Raw genomic sequence first — 27,290 nt, 5'->3', positions numbered from 1 at the left:
ACTTTCAGAAATGTCATAGCTAAAATCCAGAGTTTCTAGCTCAAAGAGAAAAAAAGGACTTCAAGCAGCCAGAAAGAAAATGCTCAAGTTCTAAGGAGCTACAGTTAAGATTGAGTAATATTTGGCAGCTACCACCAAAAAGGAAGTGGAGAGTATGTCATAAACATTCTAAAAAGCAAAAAATGTAGACTTATAGCCAAGAATATCTTACCCAGAGAAACAGAGAATAATCCTAAGGGATAAATGGAACTTCCAAGAATTCCTTATGAGAAGAAATGAGCTACATATAAATTTTGGAAGAGAAACATAGGAGTCAAAAGAAACACTAAAAGATAAATATGAATGAGTCATCAGAAAGGACTATACAAAGATGAAGTGGTTATATTTTAATATAAGGAGAAGACATAAATGTGTCTTCCTTCAGAAGATCAAGTTCATCACATTACTGCACTGCTGGTGAAGCTATGAATTGGTACATCCATTCTGGGAAGTATAGCCCAAAAGTTACTAAACTATGCATATCCTTTGTCCCACTGATACCACTATCAAGCCTACACTCCAAAGAGTGAAAAGAACATGGAAAAAGATTCATATGTACAAGAATATTTATCAAAGTATTATTTGTAACATATAGTGAAGAACTGGAAACCAAGGAGGGTACCTATCAATTGTGGAATGGCATTACTGCACTATAAGAAATGATGAAAAGGATGGTTTCAGAGAAATCTAATTAGTCCTTTTGAAGAGATACAGAGTACACTGAGCAAAATGAAAAGAACAACTTACATAATAACATTATAAAGACAAACAACTTTGAAAGATTTAAGAAGTTTATTGGGATAAATGGTAAACTAAGGATAAAAAGCAAGTTTAACACAAATTTAACAAAAGAGGTGGAAATAAGCACTACCAAAAAGAACTGTAGAGGTCAGAGAATCTTTCTTCCAGCAAATACAGAAGGCCAATGAAATTTTGCAGTGACCTGCATAACAGGAGATTTTTCTTTCTACCATGACCCAGCCATTGCTTCTGCACTATATATCCGCAGACTACAGGTTGGCTGATTGTTCTAAGAAAGAAGGCAAAGGCCTATTAAAATGTTTCTCCTCTCTCCAGATTATTAGAGAGAATAAAATGCTTCTTTAACAAAAATGAAAGGTTTTTTTCCCCCAAGTTCAAAAAAAAGGATGTGAAAATGCAAAAGGGAAACCTAATCTGAGGGAATGAAAAGAACATGTCTGACATAGAAGAAAGACTTGAAAAATGGCTGCTGAACTCTTGAAGCTAAGTAAGTAAATGAAACTCTTCCCACTGAGGAAGAACTGTATCTTCAGGGCAAGAGACATCTCCCATTTCATCATTATTACCATTCCAAGCTATTCGGCTAAAACAAGTTAGAAGATTTTCCATTTGTCACTTACCTGGTGGATTAAAGACAACAATGTCATCCAAAAGCTTAGACATTTCCTGTTCTAGTACCGCAAAAGTAATTTTTCCATTTTGTTCCAGATTGCTGAGAAACTGTACCACCTGGCGAGTGAAAGCTAGGCATTTTGGAACTGCATCCTAACCAAAAACAAAAGGGTTTCAAATCAATTCAACTAAAATTCAATGAATATTCATATTCAACAACAGAAGGGTTGGTTTGTTCGTGTTTTTAATTTGACATTCATTATTTCATTTGATTTTCACAACAAACCTGGGAAGTTAATGGTGTTGGTATTAATTGATCCCAATTTACAGATAAGAAAACTGAAGTTCAGAAGTGAAATTACTTCCCCAAGGTCATGTAAATATGTGGGGGCATGCCTAGAGACTCAAGAAATAGTCTAACTAGCATTTGAGCCATACACTGGAGTAGGTACTGTGCTTGGCATTAGGGATGCAAAGACAAAAATAATCGGCCCTGTCCTCAAGGAGCTTACCGTGTTTCCCCGATGAAAAGACACTGTCTTATTTTTTTTTTTTGGACAGAAAAACACCAGAGGGCTTATTTTCAGGGGAGGGCTTATTTTAATGAACATTGACAGCAATTTTAATAAACAGGTAAATGTGAACAAAAAAATGTACCTTTATTCAATAAGCAAATCACTGGGGAAGAACAGGATGACGTTCTCACTGCTGCAGCTCTGATTGGATGCAGCTCGGAGTGCGGCGTGCGTTTCATGGGGGGGGTGCATATAGAGCAGGGGATCACCTTCACTACAGTAGCAATCTCAATAGGGCTTATTTTCGGGGGAGGGCTTATTTTAGAGGAATCTTACACAGTAAGGGGAGGGCTTATTTTCGGGGTAGGTCTTATTATCGGGGAAACACGGTATATTCTAAGCAAGAAAGAAAATGTGTACATAAGTAAACATATGCAAAATATCTTCAAGGACATTTCGGGTAGGTGCAAGACTGGCAGGGAGGTGAGGAGGGGAAGAGGTGAGGAAAGTTTCCATATCAGAGGATGTGCTTAAGCTGAGGTTTAAAGGAAACATGGGATCTTTAGAGACAAACATGGGAAGAAAGTGTCATCCAGGGACAGCCAGGGCCAAAAGACAGAGGCTGAAGTGATTTGCCCGAGGTCATACTGCAAATTAATAAGAATGCCAAGACTAGCACTCAGGTGTCATGAATAGTGGCAATTCTCTGGCAAGGCAAATGGACTATTAACAAAAATAAACCACTTGTGGAGCCCCCGAGCAAATGGCTCCCGTGTGTGCGTGTGTGTGTGCCTATCTGTCTTTGCATGTAGCCATTTGAGCTCAAGTCCCACATTACCAATTATCTTTTAGTGTCTCAAACTGGATGACCCATAGGTACCTCACCTTCATATGTCCAAAACAGAATTCATAATGATCTCCCCCCAAACTCACCTGTTTTCCAAAATTCTCCCTTTTCATTAGGTATAACAGTCATCCAGATTCATAACTCTGGGGTAATTCCTGATATCTCACTGAAAACACATCTCTAGTCAGGTGTCACTGTTGTTGCTTCTCTCTCCATAACATCTCTAGTGTACACCCAGCCCCACTCCTCTTTACTTACACTACCACCAAAGTATTTTGATTCAAGCCCATGAGTTCTCATCTGAACTATTACAATAGTCTTCTATCTGGCTACCCTGACTCAGGTCTCTTCACTCCAATTTATTTTACACATAACCACACAAAGTAAGTTTGAGTCTGAGCAGGTCATTCCCTGATCAAAAAGCGCCAGTGGCTCCCCACCATATCAAGGATTAAATATAAACTCTATCGTGGACATGTAAGGGTCTTCCTACCTTTCCAAACTTTTGTATCACTCCCCTCCCCAAAGTCAGTGAATTAATCATAATATCCTATTTATAGTTTTACACACACAATACTCCATACCCCATCTTCATGTCCTCACACTAGTTATCTCCTATGCCTAGAAAACCTCCCCTCTTCACATCTGCTTTTTGAAATAACTGGTTTCCTTTAAGACTTAGTTCAAGAGCCACCTTATACAAGGAAACATTCCCAATAACACATCCCCATACTTCTTCCTCCCCACTAATAGCACCCTCCCTCCCATAACTACATTTTATTAATTTTGTAAATATTTCATATATTTACATACATGAAAGTTGTCTCTCCCTTAAAAATGTAAGCTTCTTGGAGGCAAAGGCTATTTCACTTCTGTCTTTGAATCCCCAACACTTAGCACATAGGATATACTTAATTAATGCTTCACTGACAAATAAAGATAAATCAACACTTCTAACTTATCATGTCATATTCCAAGTGGGAAACTGAAAAAAACTAGTATAATTACAACATACATTCCATCACCTTATGTTTGATGATGAGACAACTTATGAGTTATAATTCAGTGAAACTCTCTTATATGCCACAATAATATACACCACTATACATTTCCACTATTACTAGTCATAAAAAGTTCCTATAACTTTGTAGAAGGTATTCTACTTACAAGATGCATTTGTCCATCAATAGGAACACTGAAGCCCGCAGACATTTTTAAGAGTTTTACTATTAATTCAGATGAAGAAGTTTTTGCTAGGATGATAGATGGAGGATAATGGCTGCTAAAGTACCCAATGACACTTTGGTATGATACAATATCTACCAGATGCCAGGAAAGAGAGCTCGCCTGTCCAAGGAGATTGAGCAATGGGGAATCCTGGGGTGAAAACAAACAAATAAATACAATGTTTAGTTCTGGAATTACAGATATTAATTCACTTTTCTAGCAGGGAATTTTTCTCAGTATTTTGTAATGGTTATTGGCTATGCAGACTGACAATGAGTACAATGTAATGAGAGTCAGTATATAGTGACATTGCTGCAGACAGTAAAAACAGTAATTCAAGACTTGGTAAAAACACACAAACACTGAGATTTATTCATATTATAGGCCCAATTTTAAAGGGAACTTCTCTAAAGTGGTGAGAACTCTGTGAAGAAAAAAAGACTGTCAACGATAACATCTGTAACTCAGTCATAAGGCAGAATCTTGTATCAAAAAAAGTTAACTTGGTAATTTTTTGAAATGATACTTCTGGATTCCTTCTAACTCATCCTAAATACTAATTTGGAAAACAATGCCAGCAGGCTCTTCTCTGAGGAAAAGCATTTGTTAATAATGCAATTAGGGAATAAATGCACTAAAGGGCAGCTATTTGTGATGGGAGAGAAACTCAAACTTTTACATGTCAAAAAGATTTCACATTTTTCCTCCTATAGCTCTGCTGCCTTACACAGTGGAGTCAGCTCTCACTGGAGAGGGCAAAAACCATGGGATGGGTGAGTTGTACAGGGGGAATTCTTACAGGGGCATGGATGGACTAATAATGGTCCTTGAGATCCTCTGCACCTCTAAACTCTTGTTATGAGTCAATGAAAATCTGACAGGATTACTAAGCAGTGAAACATCCCAATATTGGACTTCTAATTTAGTCACATTAAATAATGAGAACATTTTTTTAAAAATTTTGATGGTGCAGAAACAAAATGTCAAATTAGCAGGAAAAAGTACAGTCAAGTTCTCCCCTATATAGGAGTAAAATGAACCAGACCAAGTCTTGAATAGAAAATCCAAGAATTAAATCACAGCAAGTCACTTTTCCAGCCCAGGTGAACACAGGAAGACAAACAGCTACATCTGCAAATATGGGACAGGGCCTAGCCAGAAAGGCTATGTATCTCCCCCTTTCCACTCCTACTCTTGCTGAGGGATTGATAGAGGATTAAGGCTATCACCAAGGCAAGAAGAGGTATCAGACCAACAGAGAAGGGCCTGACCTTATACAAGGTACAGGAACATGTGCCAACTGGCAGTTTTGCCACTTATTATCCCATTCCAGGTCACAAATCCAGGGTAGACTGAGGAAGGAACCTACATCTAGGGGCAGCATTCCAAGATAAAAAGCTGTCTTTGCCTTAGGATGCATGCTTAAGTGAAGAGAAAGCTCAGAAGCAAGTGGCAGGTGTGTGGCTCTGACCACAGCAGCAAAATGAGCAGTTCCTGGGGTCTCAGTTCCAGCCTCCAGTCTAGTCTGAAGCTTACAGGACAATAAGCAGGACAGGAATCCCAAACAAAAGAGTAGTCTGTATTTCTGTCATTCTGAATCTACAGAACTCTCCAACTAGGTGATAGTGGCTGAGTCCAACAGCAGTCTACTAGACTTCCTACCAGGGGCAAGTCTATGTTTTACTCAGACCCAAACCCAGATCAAGAACTTGCAGAGCTCAGACCAGAAGATTTTGTCCTGGATTACATCACTTTGGGAACACTGAAAGCTTGCAGATCCCCAGCACGAACTGTCATTAAGATCCTAGAATACCCTAAGAAAGAAAGATCCAAGATATAAGTTCAGACCAGTCATTCCAAAAAGAAGTGCACAGATCCCAGATCTAACATCAAGTCCAAAGTGAAATAGTAAACTAGAAGAATGAGTAAAGAAAAAAAAGAATCCAACCATAAGAAGTTACTATGGTAACAGGAACACTCAAGATACAAACCCAGAAGAAGAGAATGACACCAAGATATCTACAAGCAAATCTTCAAAGAAAAAAACAAAGCTTGGACACAAGTTCAACTAGAATTCCAGAAAGAGATAAAGCAAGAGGTTTGGTTTTGTTTTTTAAAAGAGTTGAATACTGGGTGGCTAGGTGGCACAGTGAATAGAGCACCAGCCCCGGAGTCAGGAGGACCTGAGTTCAAATTAGGCCTCACATACACCCACACACACACACACACACACACACACACACACACACACACACACTAGCTGTGTGACCTTGGGCAAGTCACTTAACCCCAACTGCCCTCTAAAAAGCAAAAAATTTAAAAAAATAAAACAGTTGAATATGGTTTCTGTAAATGAAATGAGAACACCAAAAGAAGAAATTGGAAAATAAGTAATAGCTACGGAATAACTAGAAAGAGAATAAACAGCTTAGAACAAGAAATATAAAGTCTTACCCAAGAAATAAACTCCCCGAAATTTAGAATAGACCAAATAAAAGCTAACGATTCCATGAGAAAACAAGAAATATTAAAACAACATCAAAAGACTAAAAGATAAAAGAAAATATAAGATAACTCACAGCAAAAAATAACTAGCCTGGAAAACAGATTGAAGAAAAATCATTTAAGAATCATTAGACTTCCTGAAAGACATAACAAACAAACAAAAAAACCAGACATCGTATTTCAAGAAATCACAAAAGAAAATTGCCCAGATATCTTAGAACAGGAAAGCAAAGTGAAAACAGAAAAAACACATTGGTTATTTCCTGAAAGCTCCAAAATTAAAACTTCTAGAAACTAGAAACATTACAGCCAAAATACAGAACTCACAGATAAAAGAAAAACATTACAAGCAGTGTCAGAAGTAAAGAATTCTAGTGCCTAAGAGCCATAGTCAAAATCCCAAAATCCCAAAATGTCATTAGCAGACATCATAATAAAGGAGCAGAGAGCTTGGAATATGATATTTCAGAAAGCAAAAGATAAAAGTTTACAACTAAGAGCATAAGCAGCAAAACTGAATAAAGTCTAGAGAGAAAAAAAGCCTTTAATGAAATAAAAAGACTTCCTAACATTCCTAATGAAAAGACCAGAGCTACAGAGAAATTCTGCAATACAAACACAGGAAGCAAGAGAAACACATAAAAGCAAATGTGAGCAAGCATTTATAAAGGAATTAACAAGGATAAACTGTTTACTTTCTAAGACAGGGAGATGATAGATGTGTACCTCAGAATTCTATCATCATGAGGGTTGAGAAAGGGAATATAATAAGACAGGGCTTGGAAATGGTTTTGTCATGTTTTTATGTTCTTAAAAGAAAAAAAGTAGAAGTGTAATTTTTAGCAGTTCTCACAGTGGCAGAGAATTAGAAAGTTATATAGAAAGTCAATTGGGGAATGGCTGAAGAAATTATGGTATTTAAATCTGACAGAATACTATTGTATTGCAAGAAACGATGAAGGGTGTGGTTTTTGAAAGATCTGGGAAGACTTACATGAACTGAGGAAAGAATGAAGTGAGCAGAACCATGAAAACAATTTATACGTATTAGTAATATTGTACAGATAATTAACTGTGAAAGACTTAGTATCTGATCAACACAATGACCCACCACATTTCAAAAAGATGCAGAATGAAAAATGCTATCCACCTCTAGATACAGAAGTAATAGCCTCAGATTGCTGACTAAAGTATACTTTTTTCCTCTCACTTTATTTTTCTTCCCACTACCTCAAACATGCCTAATGCAGAAATGCCTTAAAACATGTAAGATCAAGCATGTATATATTTTGTATGACCTCATAATTGTAATGAGTTTTGTATTTCTTGCATTCTCAACAGGTGGGGTAGGGAAGAACCTGAAATTATAAATAAAATAAAATTGAATTTTTTTTAAAGAAAAAAAAAAGACAAAAGGGATGTTTTCAAAGAAACCTGGAAAGACATGTATGAACTGATGCAAAAGGAAATTAGTAGAACCAAGAGAACAATTTACATAGTAACAATAATTTAATAAAGATAAAACAACTTAGAAACACTTAAAAACTCAAATCCACATAATGACTGACCAGAAAACCAAATAATTCATGATGAAACATGCTACCCACCTACAGATAGAGAGGTGATGTGTCAAGAGTGCAGATTGAGACTTTTTAAAAAAAATATGGTCATGTGGGAATTTGTTTTGCTTGACTAGACATGTTTCTAACACAGGCTTTTTTTTTTCTTTCTTTCATTCTCGGGAAGAGGGGAGGAATGGGAGGGAGAAAAGGCAGATATTTGTTGATTAAAAAACAAAGTAATTTTTTTTCTAATTTAATACCTCCTAATGAATATTTTCCCATCAAGATAGTAATTTTCAGAGCAAAGCTATATGAGAAAATAAGCCATATTACTTTATAGAAAAGACACTTTATATTCAGTGAAGCTAAGCTTTTATTGGCATAAGTACTCTCCACCACTTTTAGAATCTAAACCAATGACACTCTTATCTGGTGTTACTTTTGTCCATGTCTTTCCATATATCTTCCAGAAAAGATCTGCTAGACATGGTAGAGCTCCTCCTCTGGTTCTTTTAATTACTTCTCACACTAAGAAAAAGGTAAACACACTAAAATAATGTAACTAAAATAAGTGGGGCCTAAGTAGAAGAGGGAAATTTACCAAGATGTGTCAAGCCTTTAACCTGTAAGACTTACTGCTTGATCGATGAGCTGATCTTCCTTCGCCAATAAGATGATCATGAAGAGCAGGCAGACAATCATGCTTCGTGTTTCTGGATGGGGACTGGGATTCCAGGCATCAGCCAGCACACTAACCCAGTTTACTTCACACAAAACAGACCCCATGAATAAGAAACAACTCTTGGGGCTTCCTCTTTCCACCTAGAAGAAAACAGATTAAAACTGATTAAAAAAATTATTTGTTTAAACAATAATGATGTCCTGAAAAATTTGTGTTTAAATTTTGTTTTTGCCAATTAAGAGCACTTTTAAATGCACCAGGTGTAATAGTAGTGGCATTTAAAGATTCCCCTGTATTGGCTTGGTTTTTGGTTTGATTGTGTTAAAACCCAGAGCTTGTTAATCCCACTTGTGGGATGGACTTGTTGACGGGAAAAGAGAGGAGCTGGTGACGATTTGGAGAGACACAAGAGAGAGGCAGAAGAACTTTTTGGAAGCAGCACCTTTGGAGGCAGAGAGAGACTGAGAGGATTGCTAAGGGCCACTTTGAATTGCCCTGGACTTTTGAGACCTGCCCCCGGAGCTGCCAAGGACTGAGGAGACATGGCTGTTTTGCTGGTACTTTGTCTGTCTGTTTTGATGTTGTTTTGCCAGATTTGTCCACTGGTGAAAGACAGTCCTGTTGTTGCAGAAGTTCTGGAACCTGGCTGTTGGTTAAGAGCTCCTGAGACTGTTCTGCAGACAGAGAGTGAATACTGTCCACTGGTGAAGGACAGTGCTGCTGTTGCAGAATTCTTAGAACCTTGCTGTTGGTTCTGAAGCCCTGAAGAAGGATTTTCTTGTTGTATGTTTACAGAAATCCTGGGAGAGGGTTTTGCTAATGTTTTCAGGGGTCCTAGGACTGTTCTGCAGACAGAGGATGAATTAATGAAGAGACTGGCAATGTATCTTGTGGCCTTGCTAAGCTTTGTCTCCCCAGGAACAAAGATTGCTGAGAACTTGCCTCTTGTCAAGATGAAGAAAAGACCTCCATTTGGGTATTAAGTGCTGTGCTTAAACTTGTTTTAACTCTGGGGTAGATTCAATTGGGATCCAGGGGTGGGGAACTTTTGACCTTTTTGTGTTCTATGATTGAACAAATGAATGTACTTTACTTATGATTGGAAACTAATCTCCATTTGAGAAGAGGGGCTTTGTGATGGACTAAATGAAGGTACAGCCTAGGGGTGGAGTAGTATTTAGAACAGGGACTTTGTAATTGATTGAATGAATGTAAGGTCCTGGGGTGGGACAGTACTTGGAGATTATTTAATCACACTTAATAAATGCTGTATTTTGAATGATGTCATATTTTGATTCCCTCTGTTCTTAATTTGTCACTGAATAAAATGGAGAGCACCTATGCTGGTATTCTGAACCTTGGGAAGTTGCCTTTGCTTGGCATTGCATTACACCAGGGAAGCTCATTACTTAAGAGGAATACTTTGGTTATTACTTTTTTGTAAAGTAAATAATGATTGCTCCAAAATCTTTGTTTCTTTCAAGGAAAGAATAATATAAAATCATTTCCTTCCAAAGTCAAAGTCAACAACCCACTAGAGTGTACATATAGGCTCGTAGTAAATTCTGTGCCGTTACGTTACGATAAAGCATTTGTTTTGCCGAGGCAAAGGCTAAAAATTACAGCACCATTGGTGTTATTATTATTCATTGTATTAATTGAAGAAAGACTTGGTTTATTACCTAAATAATTTTTTTAAACCACCTAGAGGCCATGGAAGGAAGAATTTTCTGGCATTAAAAATAAAATCTGAAAATATCCCTTATTTGAGTCTCCTGTGTGTTGTGTTTTTCATGACTGCCTTTCTTATCTCTTAAAATTCTTGCTCTATAATTTGATAATGATACATTCCTCTCCATTCCTGTCTTGATGTTAGTCATTACTTGCCCTTTGTTTTTAATTAGTGCTTCCCCACTTCCTGAAATATCATTATGCCCATACATATTCACAGCTAAAAAGGACCAATTGACTCTGGACATGTCAATGTCTTAAAATATATATATATAAGACTAAGTATGTATACCTAATAGACTTATAGGACAAAACTCTTCCAGTATCTCAAATCCATTGTTGTTATAAACCTTAGAGAGTCACAAAGGTTTTCCCTATAGAGAGGAAAGAACACTGGATTTATATTCATTGGACTTAAGTGTTCACCTTGGTTCTGTCATTTCTTGTGTTTATATATGTGACCATAGGATAATTACTTAACCACACCAGGACTTAGTTTCCTCAATTGCTAAACAGAAATAAAGACACTTTCACCATCTACCTTAAGATTGTAAGGATTGGCTAGGTGGCACAGTGAATAGAGCACCGGCCCTGGAGTCAGGAGGACCTGAGTTCAAATCCGACCCCAGTCACATTACTAGCCATGTGACTTTGGGCAAGTCACTTAACCCCATTTGCCTTAAAAAAAGCAAAATAAAAAAAAAAAGACTGTAAAGAAAGCACTTCATAAATTATAAAACACTCTACAAAAGTAAACTATCATTACTTTTAAAACTTTTCCCTCATCTTAAAGTTAAGCCCATTTCCTCTTGTTTCTTCCTTAATGCAGGTAAAAAACATAACTACTTGGCACCCTTGTTCCTTTACACACTCAAATAGTTATAAAGTCACTCATTCACTATCTCTTCTCTGAGATGAGAAATAAAACCCAATGATAGCTTCTTTAAACATTCCTCAGGATTCAAAATATAAAGGTATTAATAAATTAAGGTTTAATGAGATGTCTTCCCTTTTTATGGAGCAGGGATACAAAATCAGAATTAAATAGCTTAACTATGCTTTATTCATTCTTGTAAATAACTAAATCTGAAAAAACTATGCTTCTAATACAGAGAAAATTCTAATAGATGCGGTAATAGGTTTAGGATAAGACATATTCTCCAACAGCTAAGTGGTCAAGGGATATTTTTTCTAATTTCTCAAAATAATTACAAACTATTAGCAACCATATAAAAAAATGTTCCATACCACTAATAATAAGGAAAATGCAAATCAAAACAGACTGGTCAGTAAACTGGCAAAGACAACAAAAGATGGGAATAATTAATGTTGGAGTTGTAGAGAGATAGGTATACTAATATCAGTGGAACTACAAATTGGTCTAATACTTCTGGAACACAATTTGGAATTATGCAAAGAAAGCAAATAAAATGTCTACAATATTTAATCTAGAGATTTCACTACTATGATTAGACCTCAACAATTCTGGTGAAAGACAAAAAAGAAAGGCCCCACATGCACCAAAATATTTATAGCAGCACACTTTTTGTAGCAGTAAAGAAGCATAAACAAAGGAAATATCTGTTAATTGAGGAATAGCTAAATAAGCTGTGGTACATGAATGTAGCTGTGCATAAATACAGTTGTAGTCATCATACATATTGCTTTCCTTATTCTTACTTCACTGTATGTTGATCAATTCATGCTATGTTTCTCTGTCAACATATTCATCATTCTTTATAGCACCAGATTTCTGTAACATTCATGTACCACAATTTGTTTAGCTATTCTTCAGTTAATAGACATCTACTTCATTTCCAATTCTTTACTATAAAAAGAAAGAACAACAAAACTATGGAAAATGAATGCTACAAAATTATGATGACAAAGCAGGGTACCAAAAGAGAAATATGAGAAGGTCCCTCTGTTTCTTTGCAAAATCAGGGGCTATGGGTATGGAACACTGCACATAAAATCAGAATTTTTTGATATGTTGACTAGTTTTGCTAAACTTCCTCCCCCCCCAACCCCGGCCTTTTATTACTCAGTTTATAGGGGTGTGTCTCTAAGAAGGGGTCATGGGATGGATACATTGGGAAATGTAGGTGGTATAAAAACACATTTAGATTATGAACTACTTAAAAGTTCTAAAAGGTAAGATCAGATTATAAAAACCTCACCAATCAGGCTGTTGACCACACACACACACACACACACACACACACACACACGGAAATAAACTCTGCTATTGTTTCTGGTTGGTGTCTGTTGTGTCAATCTACGCTGCCTATGGCCCCACTCACCATTCTGGTACCTTTCCAGACTCAAGTGTTCCACTATGGGAGGAGCAATATTCTAAACCCTCCCCTTCAGGCAAATTAAGTTATTTTTCCCTTAAAAGCTACTGAGATCATCCTTAAGTCTTGGTTGGCTCAGGAGACTAAAAGTTCGAACTGTTGACATGACTTCTGATTTGTTTGACTACAAAGCATCCAGGAGGTGCTCCAGGTGGAGTGTTACCCTTAGACTTGACTGGCAGAATACTGGTACAGGTAACTCAGGCAAGGGTTACCTCTGCTCAGGCCTTCTGCAGTGTCCACGATTCCTATTTTTGTTAAATATCCTTCTGTGTTGTTGAAAAGTAAAGCTATTTTTGTTAACCGTTCAATGACCAGCAAGGGTCTCATTCTGTTACAATACTGAACCTAACCTACCAGAGAACTGACCTGAGTCAGGCCCAGGCCAGAACAGAGTGAGGTAGGTGGTATAGTGCTGGGCTTGGCATAGAAAGAATGTTGGGCCTAGTGATAAGACCCAAGCTCAAATCTAGTCTCAGATGTCTCTCAGCTGTATGACCCTGGAGAAGTCACTTAACCGCGTATGCTTCAATTTCCTCAACTCTACAACAATAGCATCTACTTCATAGGATTGTTGTGAAGAACAAATGAGATAGTATTTGTAAAGTACCTGTCATAGAATAGGCATTCAAAAAATGCTTATTTCACCCCCAACAACCTTCCTGGTCACCACTTCCCTTCATTTGAATCTAACTACTGGGATCAAAAACTTTCCTTATTTTTATAGTAAATATATAGTAGTATATAGTATAGTATATTTGATATATAGTAAGTACTTAATGCTTTTTCATTCATAATTTTTCAAGTAAGTTTAATAATATCATGTCAAGATGGTTAAAAATGTAATACCAGTCAGTGTGACTGACTGTATATTTTACACACATTATTCACAACTATTTTTTCAACAGTAAGGTAATAATCAAAAACATTTACTATTTTTTTTACAGAGTCAATATTTACAGGCTGAATCATTTCCTTGTGTAATCTCAAGTTCTACATGGTAAAATCAGGGATACCTAATGTGAATATGTGGGTACTCTTCCCCCTAACTATATACTTTACCAAGCAGCTTACAGAAAATAAAGATTCAAGAATCAATCTGAGTTTTATTTTCTTAAAAAGCAATTTCAACTTTAGATAATGCTATAGTGTCTACAGCTGGCCAGCTAGTCACACTATGTAATCAAAGAGAGTTTAAAGGTAACTGTCATTATTAAAGGAATCCTACCCACTGTGAGATCACATAACAATACTACTAAAGTCTAAGGTAAAAAAAGAATGACACCTTCTGAACTTTTGTCATCAGCTATTTCTGACTGGTGCTGCAGATGTTCTAGGTACAAAATAGTCTCATAAAAATCTGACTTAAAAAAAATCCAAATTGCAGAAAATATACTCTACTGATTCTGGTGTTCTTCAAAGTCTTTTAGATAATGACAAAGGTGCATACAATCATTAGAAAATCAAGATCTTTACCCTCCTACAAAGTGCTTACTTTGAAGAATGCTTCCATTAGCATTTGGTCTGGGTACATGTCCTTCCATGGAAGTTTCCGATATTCATTATGGAAAGCAAAAAGAATAAATTCCGGCATTTTGGGTGCTGCGCACGATTCACAATAATGCATCAAATGGAGACGAAGTGCTCCTTCATCACCAGGCAAGAGTTTATCTAAGTTAAAAAAAATTAATTTAAAAATATTATAGTTATCATCCTATAAAACAAAATCACCCAAAAAATCAGCTATCAAAAATGTAACTATAAATTCAAAGCTGTAAACACTGACCAGACTTTGCAGACTTATTTAAGTACCTTCTACGTACTGTGCTAAGCACTGGGTATACAAGACATTCACAATCCAGTGACAGAAGACAACATAAAAATAAGCTAAAAAGAGGAAAGCAAAAAAAAAATGGGAGAGGAGGGTACCAGTGAAAGCGATGGTGTGTCTGCTCTGGGCCCTCTCCGAGATCCTGGAGGATCTTGGGAGGGCTCCAGTGAGACTCTCTCTAATCAGAGGGAAGGAGGAAGGCACACAAGAGCTGAGGGGGCATTCCAATAATGCCAAAGTATATGAGATCTAAACCCAGCTCTGCTACTTACAACCTGTGTGACCTTAGGCAGCTTACAACTCCTCTAGGTCTCAGTTTCCTTATCTGTAAGTTGATGAGGTTGGACTAGATAGCCTCTAAGGTCCCTTCAACCTCTAAATTTATGATCTCATCTGGCAGTATTTTTCAAGTGTAGTATATAGGTTGCCTTTAAAATGTAGGGGTATACCAAAAGGCCCTGAATAGAGATACTGCACAAGAATGCCTCAGGCTCCTATGTAGAAAGCCTTCAGCTAAACCAGACAAGAATGAGGGGGGTGAGAGCTCTGAGGCAGTTGGACAGAACAGCAGAGGAAGCACTGGAGTCAGGGAGACCTAAGTTCAAAGATGACCTTAGAGGCCCTGTTTACTAGCTGTGAAACTCTACACAAGTCATCTTACTGCCATCTATATAATTGAGATAATAATAATATGTACCTCACAGGGTGGTTATGAGTATCAACTAAGTTAATATACGTAAAGCACTTTGCAAATCTTAAAGTTCTATATAAATGCTAGATAAGAAAAGTCTTAATAAGTATTAAGTAATTCTTGGTAAAGACACAGGAGACACGAGATAAAACAGAGGAAGAGGAAGGGAATTCAGGTGCTAACACATATTTCCCATTGAGGAAAAGGGGGAAAACAGGGCTAAAAAAAGACAGGAACACCTGATATGTTTGACTAGAGAGATAAAGGAAATTACGTTCTTTTTAGAAAAGGTTTATGTCATAGATTGGAAAGAACCTGATTTGCACAAGTCCTAAGATAGAAAGGTCATCCATACCAAAATACTCATGTAGTAGCATTTTTTTGTGGTAATAAGAAGTAGAAACAAAGTGATAACTGATTGACTAAAGAATGGCTAATCTGTAGTAAAATTAATGTATGGAATATAGCTTCTTTTCCTGAGACTAGAAGAGATAAGGCAGAGGCTTCATGTGATATTTCAGTCGGGAAGCAGAGTGGATACCAAAGATACCAAGGGCCAGGGATTCAGAAGGTAGTGACTGCTGACCCTGCTATCCACCACATCTCAATCCACTGTCCCCTCTTTCACCTTTCCTTTACTGTCAAACATCTAGAAAACAATTCTATACTGTCTCTTTTCTTTACATTCCTTTCTTAAGTGCCATCATTCGCTCCCACTGCTTCAATCACTTCCTCTACGGATATGACTCAGAAATACATCTCAATCCTACCATCACCCCTGAACTTCTGTCTCATGTTTACAACTGTCTGTTGGACATTACTACTCGAACGTCTAAAATCTCCTGATCCCAGGGCCGGTGCTCTATTCACTGAGCCACCTAGCCACCCCTAAAATCTCAAATCAACATATCCCAAACAACTCATGTCCCTCTTTCTGCTGACAACACTACTACAGTTTCTCAGTTATGAAAAGTTAAAACTTCAGCATGGTTTTTAATTATACCTGCTGCCTCATCTTCTACATTCAATCAGTTACCAAATCCTAGTGATTCTACCTCTACAATGCTGCTCACATTTTCTTCCCCGTTACTCTCCAACCACTCAAATACAGATTCTCAAAATGATGGTCCTTGGGTGCAATGGTAGGGCACATGGTGAGGCCCAACAGTCTGTGGAACAAGCAGTAGGGTAGTAAGCAAAGTCTGTCTCCTGTGTTTTCTTTTTCTACCTTTAATACGATAGAAAAACATGATGTCACTGCATGTTTATATTATTTTTCACAAAAATTTTGTAGAGAAGGAAAAGTCAACTTATGAGTTGGTGATAACTGATATAATCTCATTTACCTTTTGGGGGGTATTATCCCCTATTTCAGCTACCTTGAGAATTAAACCTTAATGCCCTAAAAATCCTGTTGCCTTCAGCAAGGACCTTCTCTGTGTATAACTGATCTATTTCTACCACTCTTCCAATACTTGTTTTCCTTAGTAACATTTTCACTGCTTTACACAGCACTGGAGACTGGGTGTTAGAATACAAATGCACTGTCTCTACTGTCAGTGACACAATATTTTGCCACAAAAATCTCTAAAGATAAAAAAATTAATAAAAACAAATGAATAAAAATCTCTAAAGATCGCCGTTTTTTCATCCATTGATTGTCTTCTTTTCAGTTTCATCCTTAACTACCCCTGAGATGATCTGCTTTACTTAGGTCTCTCGCTTTAATTCCTTTCATTGCTTTTTACAGTTTTATGAGATAATACATTATCTTCCATAATCCTCTTCCATATGATTTTCAAAATGAATTTACTTTCTAAACTGGAGTTGCCCTTGGCTGCCATATCTCTCCAGATTGGTAAGGAGATAAAATGTTGGCTGGACAGGATATTTTCATTGTATTATAGTGAGTGATTTATTCCAGTTAAGATTCCTTAGGAAATGTGGGAATCCGAATTTGGTACATTTTTTTCTATTCAAAATTTGTTTTCACTCTGTGATCCAAGGCCAAATTAAAACAAAACAAAACAAAAGGCAAAAAGAATTTCTTTTTCTAAGTCGTTCTGGAGTCTTTTGGAAAATATATGCACCATAGTACATTATTAGAATAAAACAAACACACCCAGGAAGATAATCTTTACAATCAAAATGAAATAAAAGATAGGGTGTAGAGACCAAAGATTAACTGAATGACTTAAAGAAAGATGGAAAATTACTAGGCCATCCATAATTTGACATTTGCTTACCTTTAAAACTTTCATGTAAAATCCCAATACATTCAGTGAACAAATGTACTACACTGGAGGCCATGGATGCATCACTTTCCAGCCAAGGATAGTAGTGCTGATTGCTTTAAAGCAAAAAAAAAAGGAAAAAAAAAAAAACACAGTTAAAAAACAGAGCACCAGTGATTAAATTATGAGTGGTTAAATTTGCCTGATCTGTGGAAACCCTGTAGGAAATAGCCTCATCACATTTAAAGTGCATTAAGTTGTAGGCCTGCCTTGCCTGAAATAGGGACCAGGTCAGCTGGGCCACTCCACTATGGTTTCACTGTGGTTTAAGGGTTTGGCCAAGCACACAAAGCATGTTATCAACAGTGCTATCATTTGACATCTTTTTAGTCATTCAGTTTATATCACTGTACTTATTCCTCATTCACTGCAATACACTGTCCCACCCCAGGCCAAGAGAACGCCCAGAAATGGCTAGAATGTCATAAGACATTCTCTATAGCAAAACCTTCTCATATTTGTATAACACTGACTAAATAATTCAGAATGCTCAAAAGTTGAGATGCAAATGCTGAGATAGTCACAATAAAAGCCACTGTAGGCATGCCTACGCCAAGTCAATTTCATACCATGTGGCCAAAACCCCATAAAACTTTAGCCACCACATTTTAATTTCCAGAAACTTCTCAACTGTTTGAAAGTAACCCTTTGGCAAAATCAGAGTCAGAATTTTAGAATCAAAAGGTACCTTATTCTAGGCATCATCTAATCTAAACCCCAACCCAATATAGAAACCCTCTCTCTTCTAGTATCTCTGATAAAAAAGCATTCTTCTAAGACTCAAAATATTTTTAATGGCAAAAAGCCTTACTACTCCATAACACAGCCCATTACAGCTTCGAACATCTCGAATCTCATAAAAGTTTTAAAAGCTTGCTTTTAAATTTATTTATGTATTTATTTGACAAGTCACATGTTAAACTGGATGGCTCTAAGAGAAACATTAACTCAATACATATGTATAAATGCAACTTCTAAAACTTTGAAAACCATAATTTTCGGGTAGCAGCACCTGCCCTAAGTAAAATGGATCATGCTAATGGATTTCTTTACTGTGGACAACTGAAAGTGAATGTTCAGTTCCTTCACTTTATGGGATTAGCACAAAAATAAGGTGTCAATAAACAACAAAGGTAAGAGAAAAGAACAACTCAAAATGCAATGTAAAGATGAATTATGGGTATCAAGTAGCCCCAAGTACATAATCAGCAATTATGTAAATCTGTTAAGTGTAATAAAAGATATTACTGGGGACATAGCCATAAAAACATGTTAAGCCACTTAAACAGTAAGAACAAGAGACAAAAGATGGACAGCTTCGGTCGCACACTAATATCTGCAAAATATAAAACCAAAAACAAGAGGAAGGCAGGTCTATGTGTTTTACAGATTCCAAATAAAGCATATACATTAAATATTGGACAAGAATTGTATAAGGTGTGGATGTTTCAAACTGCGTCAGCAGAGAAAGCCCACATTAAGGAAGTCAAGGACATAATAAACTTCCTAGATAAGAAACCTCAATATACTACTGAGTTTGAGATACCAATGGGACATCCAGATGGAGATGCTCAGCAGGTCATCAGAATGTCAGCAACAAATTTAAATCAATGTCAAGAAATCTTTATTAAACGGCCAACTCACATTAGAATGTGAATGCCTTGAAAGAGCAGAGGCTTGCTTTTCTACTAGTATCTCCGATGTCTAGCTCAATTTTTGACCGTAAGCATTAATAAATTCATTCAGTCTTCTGTTTTTGATTAGCTATTGTTCTGAAGCTATTAGAGGCATAACTCAACTACATGAAAGAGAAAATTCCTTACCTATGATTAATAAGGAATCATTTTAAAATTTAAATGTTACAAAACTGAAAATGTAGTGTGGCAATACACTAATCATTGACACTAAAATACCAGGGGAACTTGAAAATTATGACTTTCCTAGGTATTCAAATATCTAAAGAATGTATTTACCTTGTATTGTCTTCTAAAACCAGAATCCATGGTTTGAAGAGCTGAACAATTAGTGAATGTAGAGATCTCAACACTAAAATAAGGTACAACAATTTTTAGAGAAGGCATAGTCGAGCAATCTCACTCAAAAGATTGTTTAAAAAATTCAGATCCTCCTAATCCGAGTATCATAATCACATGATAACCATGTGACTACAGCAGATGACCCATGAGATAAAGTCAATTAAAGAAAGGAAATGCTTTCATTTCTTTTAGTGAAGTTTCATGAAATCAAATAACTATTTTTATTATAATGAAGCTTCACTTATATAAGCACTGGAAATACAATTTTTCATTTTCCCAGGACAGCTATTTAAATTTCTAGAACCTTTCATTCAAAGACAGAAATATTATGAACACTAAGATAAAAATTAAAATTTTTCTCAACCCTCTTTGTCCTAAAGGAGGGTCTAGGACAAGCTGTATCAAGCATCCATAATGTATGAATGACTATAAGGCATAATAGATTTCTTACATCCACATTATATATTTTTCATCTTTTCCTTTTGACAGATAAGATATACAGTTTGATCACAAAAAAGATTTAAATGTCCTAACAAGTCTTTTCAGATTTCTTTAAAAGAAGGTCAATAATTTTGGTTTCATGTTGCACTAAAAGCTCATTACCTGCTCTACTGTTAGTTAATGAGTTTTGCCCCAAGCAAGTCATTTCAGAGGCAATCAGCCGTTTCACAAGGTACTCCAATAATTTCTTCACATCATCCACATAAGGAGTCCACTTTGAAAATAATCCAAAACTCTTAAAGTCCAACTTGGATAACCGTAACTTATAGAAAAAATTTGAAAGCCACTGTATTGTCTCTATTACCTGAAAGAATAATCAACAACCAACAAATTTTTTTTGAGTACTTTTTATGTTCCAAGTAATGCGCTAAGCATCATGGAGAATAGATATTTTTCTGAGATGGTAAGATTAAGTCATATACATATAAAAGATGACTAATAACACAGCATATACTAAATTAATGTCATAAATAATAAATGCTACTGAAGTTTGGAAACAGAAAGATCACTTTGAATCAGAGTGGTAGATTACAGATTTCATCAGGAGGTTAACCATACCTTTAATGCTCAGTGTAGAATTTAAACAAGTAAGGGCAAAGAGAAGGAAAAGGTAAGGGCATTCTAGGTACAGGAAAATGAAGAGATGGGAAATCATATGGTTGACAATCATATAAAACAAAAACAACAATACACAAAAAGCATCCATATAAATTCTTTCATATAAATTGGTTTATTTGTTCAACCTAAAATTACAGTAGCATAAAAAGCAGAGAAAGAGATTAGTTTAGGCCCGAATATTTAAGACAGAAGTTGCATACCTGTTCATCTGACAGAAGAATATTGGGAGAACTTGGAAATATAGGACTCTCAGTTATAGGGAGTGGACAGTTCCCTTCTTTGCTCTCAGATGAGAAGCAGCCCAGAGCTTTCAGGGTTGCCTTCCAACATTCAGGACGCAGTAGTTGCTCAGCTGAGCCTTGGGAAAAAAAAGAGCAACTCATCATTACAACTAAAATAACCATATATAAAAATACAGGCATGTTCAGTCTGCTATTTGGTGGTTACTAGGTGATAATAAATCAGTAAAAAAAAAAATCCCCAAATTAAAATATTTTAGTTTTCCAGGGCATTAAGATCATAAGATTAATGGGTCTGAAATGAACCTTAGAAATGATCTGGTATAATTTCCTCATTTTAAAGATGAAAACTGAACCTCAGAGAAATGAAGTCTCTCTGAAAGATGAAGAGTCACTTGCTATGGATTATACAGGCAATCAATGAACAAGTATTCATTATATTCCAGGCATGTACTATGTGCCAGGTATTGTATTAGGTGCTAGGTATACTGAGATAAAATGTAACAGTCTCTGACCTCAGGGAGTTTATATGCTATCAAGAGAGACACATAAGTATCTGTACAATAAAGAAAAACTTACTTGGGAAGGAGGTCTCTAGGAACTGTGGAAAAGTAGAAAGGGTCTCATATGTAATTTTGGTGCTTCAGCTTAGTCTTAAAGGGAAAAAAAAAGGGTGGAAGAGAAATGGCATTCCAAGCATGAGACAGAACTGTTTAAAGGCAATGGAGATAGGAAATGGAAAATCATATGTGAGGAAGAGCAAGAAAGTCAGTCTGGCTGGACCAAAGAGTATGGAAGCAAGAGTAAGTAGGAGAGACAGTTGCACTACATACTATCTGTGAAAAAGTATGTGGATATGGAATTAACATGGAAATTTTAAGATTTCCAATGTTTCCTAATGGTTTGGTTTTGTCTGGGAATTAATGTTGTGAAGGCTACTGTGGGCTGAGGTGTTGATGGGGTAAGAATCTCTCAGGAGCCTGACCTTGACAAAATGTCATCAAAGAATTAACTGTTCTCCCACCTAAGGCTTAAGGTGAACCTAAGGTTGTGGATGAAAGAGAAGGAATGCCAAGGAGTCAAGAGGAAAATGAACATAGAGGGGACTTCTGTAATACAACCTCAGTCAGGAAGAGAGCTCAGTTTCTAAAATGATCAGTGTCCTGTTTTCTACTTTCTGCATCACTAACACCTACAGACATACAGCTCCATTTTTCCCAGGGGATCAAAACAGGCATTAATAAGCTCTTCTTCTGAAACTTTAAAATGAAATTACATAGTTCTTGTCTAAGCAGATGAAAATTCTTGATCTGCTAGTAATACTTTACTGTAAACTGATGGAAATGCTGAAAAAAATATGAGCAGAGAAGAGAAAGTCGATGGTAATATTTTTATATAAACACATTAAGTACAATTCTTTTAAAAATGTGAAATAAAAATAAACTTTAAAAACACTATACATAGGCTCCCACCTTTTTACATTTTTCCTAAAGTTAAAGTTTATATTGCTTTAAAAACAATAGCATGTACACAGCATGTTTCAGTGTTCTTCCACTAACACAAGTCAAATGATTTTACACACACACACACACACACACACACACACAAATTTTCATTGATTTCTTAAAACTGGATTCCCAGGGAACCAAGCCACACAAAATTTATAGTCTCAAACTTGTCTCCATTTGAGTATGCATCATACAATTAAGAAGGACTGGTGGGGCGGCTAGGTGGCGCAGAGAGTAAAGCGCCGGCCCAGGAGTCAGGAGGACCCAGGTTCGGTTCCGGCCTCAGACACTGAACACCCACACAAAAAAACTAGCCATGTAACCTTAGGCAAGTTACTTAACACCAATTGCCCTCCAAAAGGCAAAAAAAAAAAAAAAAGGACTGGTGCTGCCCTCCATCCCTAGACCCCAAACAGCTAGTATATGTGGGAAAGGTGATTGCTATTTAATACATTATTAAAATTTCCAGGGGCGGCCAGGTAGCACAGCAAGTAAGAGCACCGGCTCCAGTGTTGAGAAGACCTGGAGATCGAATCCCGGGCTCAGACACTCAGCACCACACCCAGAAATAACTGGCCGTGTAACCTTGAGCAAATTACTTAACCCCAATTGCTTTAAAAAAAAAAAAATTTCCAAAAATTCCCATGCAGTGAAATCTCATAGGAAGTTCCCACTTTTCCTTTTCCTCTGCTCCTATTAAAAGCTTTCAGGTAAATAGGACGTTTATGACACTCTTTTCTGGTCAAATAATTTGTCAACAACTTTTATGAATGAGTTTAATTATCTATAAATTCAATTTCACAATAACAGGAATGCATAGGAAAAAATAACATAATCCCTAGCTTTGAGGATCTTACATTCTACTGGAAACGAAAGAAGAAATTAATAAAAATGGTAAAACAGCTGTTCATTCTCATTTGTTGACTATGAGTTAACCTGATAACATTAGAATCAAGAACCAAATATACTTACTCTGCATGAGCAGCCTTAGAATGTCACTATACTGGTCAGGGAACTGGTATAGCAGGAGATAAGTCCAGTGTTTACAGAAAATATTGAATGACATCAAAATGTCTTCATCAGGCTCAAGGCCCCAGGCAGTAAGTGCCAAATGGATGGACTCCAGGAGCCTGGTACGATCAGACAGAGGAGGTTTAGTGGAGTTCAACCATTGCTTAAGATCGAACTAAAAAGAAAAAAAAAAAAGAAGGAATGTTTATTGGAGTAGCACAAAAGGGGTGGGAATAGTTCTTTTCAAATTTAACTTAAAAGTCAACATTTTAATGATAACGGTATTTGTTTACAAAAATCTATGTTGGCTGGGTCAAGCAAATTTTCTTTTGGACTAAATTTGGCTTTAGTCATTCAATGTTCTTAAAAGAGTTCAAACCCCAAAGAAGTCAATATTATCAAGAATGACATAATTCCATCTCATTTGGGCTCCTTAATGATAGGGATTATTTTGTTTCTTATCTTCGTATTCCCAGTAATCAGCAACATGTCTTGTACATACTGTGTATACTTACTAAGTTTGCTAAATTGAATTTGCTGAATATTTTAAATATGTCATTCCCCTCTGATCAGGAAATAACAACTAACATTTATCTAGTGCTTTAAAGTTTACAAAGCACTTTTAAAATATTACATTATTTTGTCCTGACAACAAGCCAGAGGGAGGTACTATTATTATTCCTATTGTACAGATAACAATAATAAAAATAGCCAACATCTATATAGTGCTTACTACTATATGCCAGACATCGTACTAGATAAGTACTTTATATTATTATCTCATTTGATTCCCACAACAACCCTGGAAAGCAAGTAATATTATTATTCCCATTTTACAGATGAGCAAACAGAGGTTATGTGACTTGCTCAAGATCACACAGCTAATAAGTGTCTAAGGCAGCATTAGATCTTAAGTCTTCCTGACTCTAGGTCCAGTACTCTATCTAGTGATCACTGTATGGCATATAAATATTCAAAGACACACTTTTTTTCTTTTTTTTCTTTTTCTTTTTTAAAGCAATCGGGGTTAAGTAACTTGCTCAAGGTTACAGGGCCAGTTATTTCTGGGTGTGGTGCTGAGTATCTGAGCCCAGATTTGATCCCCAGGTCATCCCGAGACTGGAGCTGGTGCTCTTACTCGCTGAGCCACCTGGCCGCCCCGACACACTCTTTTTTCAAGAAACTGGAAACAAAATGGTTTTTTTCAAGTGAAAAAGAAGATAGGAAAGTCAATTCTCTCAAAGTTTAAGGTTTTCATCTTCTATTAACATCTCCAAGGTTTCAGAAAGGAGTCAATAAAGCTATACAGTTCCATCTCCAAGCTATATACCTATGTGATCTTCAAATTTTGCCATTTATTCATAAATTGATTTAAAATTGTATTCTGCTATCTCAATGTTGCACATATTTATGCCAATAATCTCAGAAGGTGTGGATAAGACCATATGATTCTATTTGGATTTTGCTGAATACAATACAATCCACAACCAGATTAGTTAAAAATGTTTTCTGATATGATTATGTGAAAGGAACACTACTACCTTGACCTATCATAGACGATCATTTGGTACAAAATGATTAGGGCATCTCTCAAATTAGCACCTAATGTGCTGAATTTGCATCATAAAATTCAAAAGGACTGATGTTGCCCAACAACAACCCCTAGACAACAAACAGGCTAGAGCTTAATTTAAGGCATTTTCTCTCCTTAATATGATAAGTGGAGATTGATCTCTGGGTCACTAAGAAGTTCAAATTTCATGGATTCAAAAGTTGCTACAGTTGGACCATTGGTAGTAAAACATTTACAGATCAGGAATTCATTTTCTTGGATCACTAAAACCATTAGTAAAGTATAACTGTGTAAGAAGATGCAAGTTCTTCAAGGAAAAAGGCATTAAACTTAGATAGGCTTTTTGCTGAGTATGCAAAAACATCTGACAAATTAAATCATAATTGATATGCAACTGTTCATAGTTATTATGGAATATCTTTCTCTAAATATATTCCATCATTATCACTATAGACATGTATAAATTCTTTAAAATAAGAAGTATTGGAGATTTGTTTTTTATTTTTAATACTATGTAAAATAATTATGTCCAACATATGAACAGGAAATACTAAAGCATTAACTCAAAATAGAAGGGAAATCCCTAATTCCTCAACATGGTTAAAAGTCTGAAAGAGATTACATGGATGATAGCATAGCAGAAGACATACCCTCAGGCTGATCTCTAGTATTCTTCTCTACCCTCAAGTTAGGAATAAGACTACAGTGTTTATATTGTGGTAATAAACATCAAGATAAGGGGCAGCCAGGTGGCTCAGCGAGTAAGAGCACCGGCTCCAATGTTGGGATGACCTGGGAATCAAATCGGGGCTCAAATACTTAGCTACATCCAGAAATAACTGGCCGTGTAACCTTGAGCATGTTACTTAACCCCAATTGCTTAAAAAAATAAAAATAAAAAAAAAATAAACATCAAGATTAATTACTAATTTACCTTGGTTAGCAGCATGAAAATCATATCACTATTGTCTTCATTTAGAAATTTCACCACTTTTTCATACAAATTTATGAATTCTTCAGGTGCAGCAATTGGAGTAAAGTAAGGAGAGAGTAGAGTACAGAGTCTTCTATTCTTCAAAATTGTCTGGAGCACACGTTTGCACTCTGATTTGGTATCACTGATAAACACCTTGATGAGTCAAAAAGAAGAAGTGTATAAAACAGAGTTCTCCATTTGTTTTTGCACGAACTGAACTCTGAGGGAAATGAAATGTCTCAAAGTACAATTTGATAGATCCTACCACACTGGAGAGATTTTGAAGAAAGGTCAAGATTAAGGGTCTAGCCTTATTCTAGCTAGATATTCTAGCTATTCTAGCCTTATACTAGCCCCATTCCAAGTTCACAGAAGCTTATCAACTCTAGGAAGGGTCTTTTTTGGAGCAACAGCAACGAAAGGAGTTATGAACCATGCCAATGGGGGCAATACCCTACACCAGGGGTGTCAAACTCACAGCTAGGTACCTCAAAATTTGGCAAAAAATCCCATGGCAACCTGAGCCAGATTCAAATGTAACTGGTAAATGTCCAACAAAATAAAAGTACAATATATCATAGATAATGTCAATATGTGGCCAGAAGAAATCCATTTCTATTTGATTTTGACATGTTTTATCATATTGATAAAACAATGTATTTTTCAAACTACGACACTAAAGAAAGTCGTGAAGATTCCTTCTTTTGAAGTCAAAACTGTCAAGAGATTTCAATAAATAGGGTCAGCTCCTGTTCATTAGCACTTATTTATGTAGGAAAATGACAATCCATACACCTATTTATTTCACCCCTAAATTACATTAGCGTCAGGGAACTTTGCAGGGAGCAAATGCATAGCTGATCATTTACTAGTCAGCAGAGATTCCTAAATTATACACATGTGGGTTCTCCTTCCAATGAGGGCAAGAGGGGCAGAAAGTATAGAGGGTTCCTGAATTGCACGTAGATGACTTATATAGAGATAACTTTAATAAAATTAACTCTAACTACCTATTACTGTAGTGATATGAACCTAAAATGTTGAGATGTTTCTCCTATAGCTAAAACTCAATAGTGACTTCAACTAGATTAAAAAAAATATTTTCTACATTTTATGCAATACAGTTTTTTCATCATGGATTCTGGGAAAACTTTGTATCTTAGGTATCTATAA

At 36.3% G+C, this 27,290-nt stretch overlaps 1 protein-coding gene across 1 annotated transcript in view; it reads right to left on the bottom strand.

The window, feature by feature from the left end:
• The window catches only part of EPG5 (ectopic P-granules 5 autophagy tethering factor), a 139,811-nt gene that overhangs the window by 18,173 nt on the left and 94,348 nt on the right, over window positions 1-27,290 (bottom strand). The window contains exons 30-39 of the mRNA XM_069075376.1: window positions 26,076-26,270; window positions 23,530-23,743; window positions 21,011-21,168; window positions 20,295-20,496; window positions 19,629-19,701; window positions 17,608-17,711; window positions 14,335-14,510; window positions 8,706-8,891; window positions 3,943-4,152; window positions 1,422-1,566 (exon numbers count right to left, since the gene is read on the bottom strand). Of these exons, the coding sequence (XP_068931477.1) occupies window positions 1,422-1,566; window positions 3,943-4,152; window positions 8,706-8,891; window positions 14,335-14,510; window positions 17,608-17,711; window positions 19,629-19,701; window positions 20,295-20,496; window positions 21,011-21,168; window positions 23,530-23,743; window positions 26,076-26,270 (1,663 nt within the window). The remainder of the gene's footprint in view (window positions 1-1,421; window positions 1,567-3,942; window positions 4,153-8,705; window positions 8,892-14,334; window positions 14,511-17,607; window positions 17,712-19,628; window positions 19,702-20,294; window positions 20,497-21,010; window positions 21,169-23,529; window positions 23,744-26,075; window positions 26,271-27,290) is intronic.

The sequence above is a fragment of the Petaurus breviceps genome, unplaced genomic scaffold (assembly GCF_028583685.1).
Source record: "Petaurus breviceps papuanus isolate PSGF00001 unplaced genomic scaffold, PetGlider_PUasm1.0 151, whole genome shotgun sequence".
Classification (NCBI taxonomy): Eukaryota; Metazoa; Chordata; class Mammalia; order Diprotodontia; family Petauridae; genus Petaurus; species Petaurus breviceps.
The sequence above is the reverse complement of the archived record's forward strand: the minus strand, read 5'-3'. Positions and strand labels throughout refer to the sequence as shown.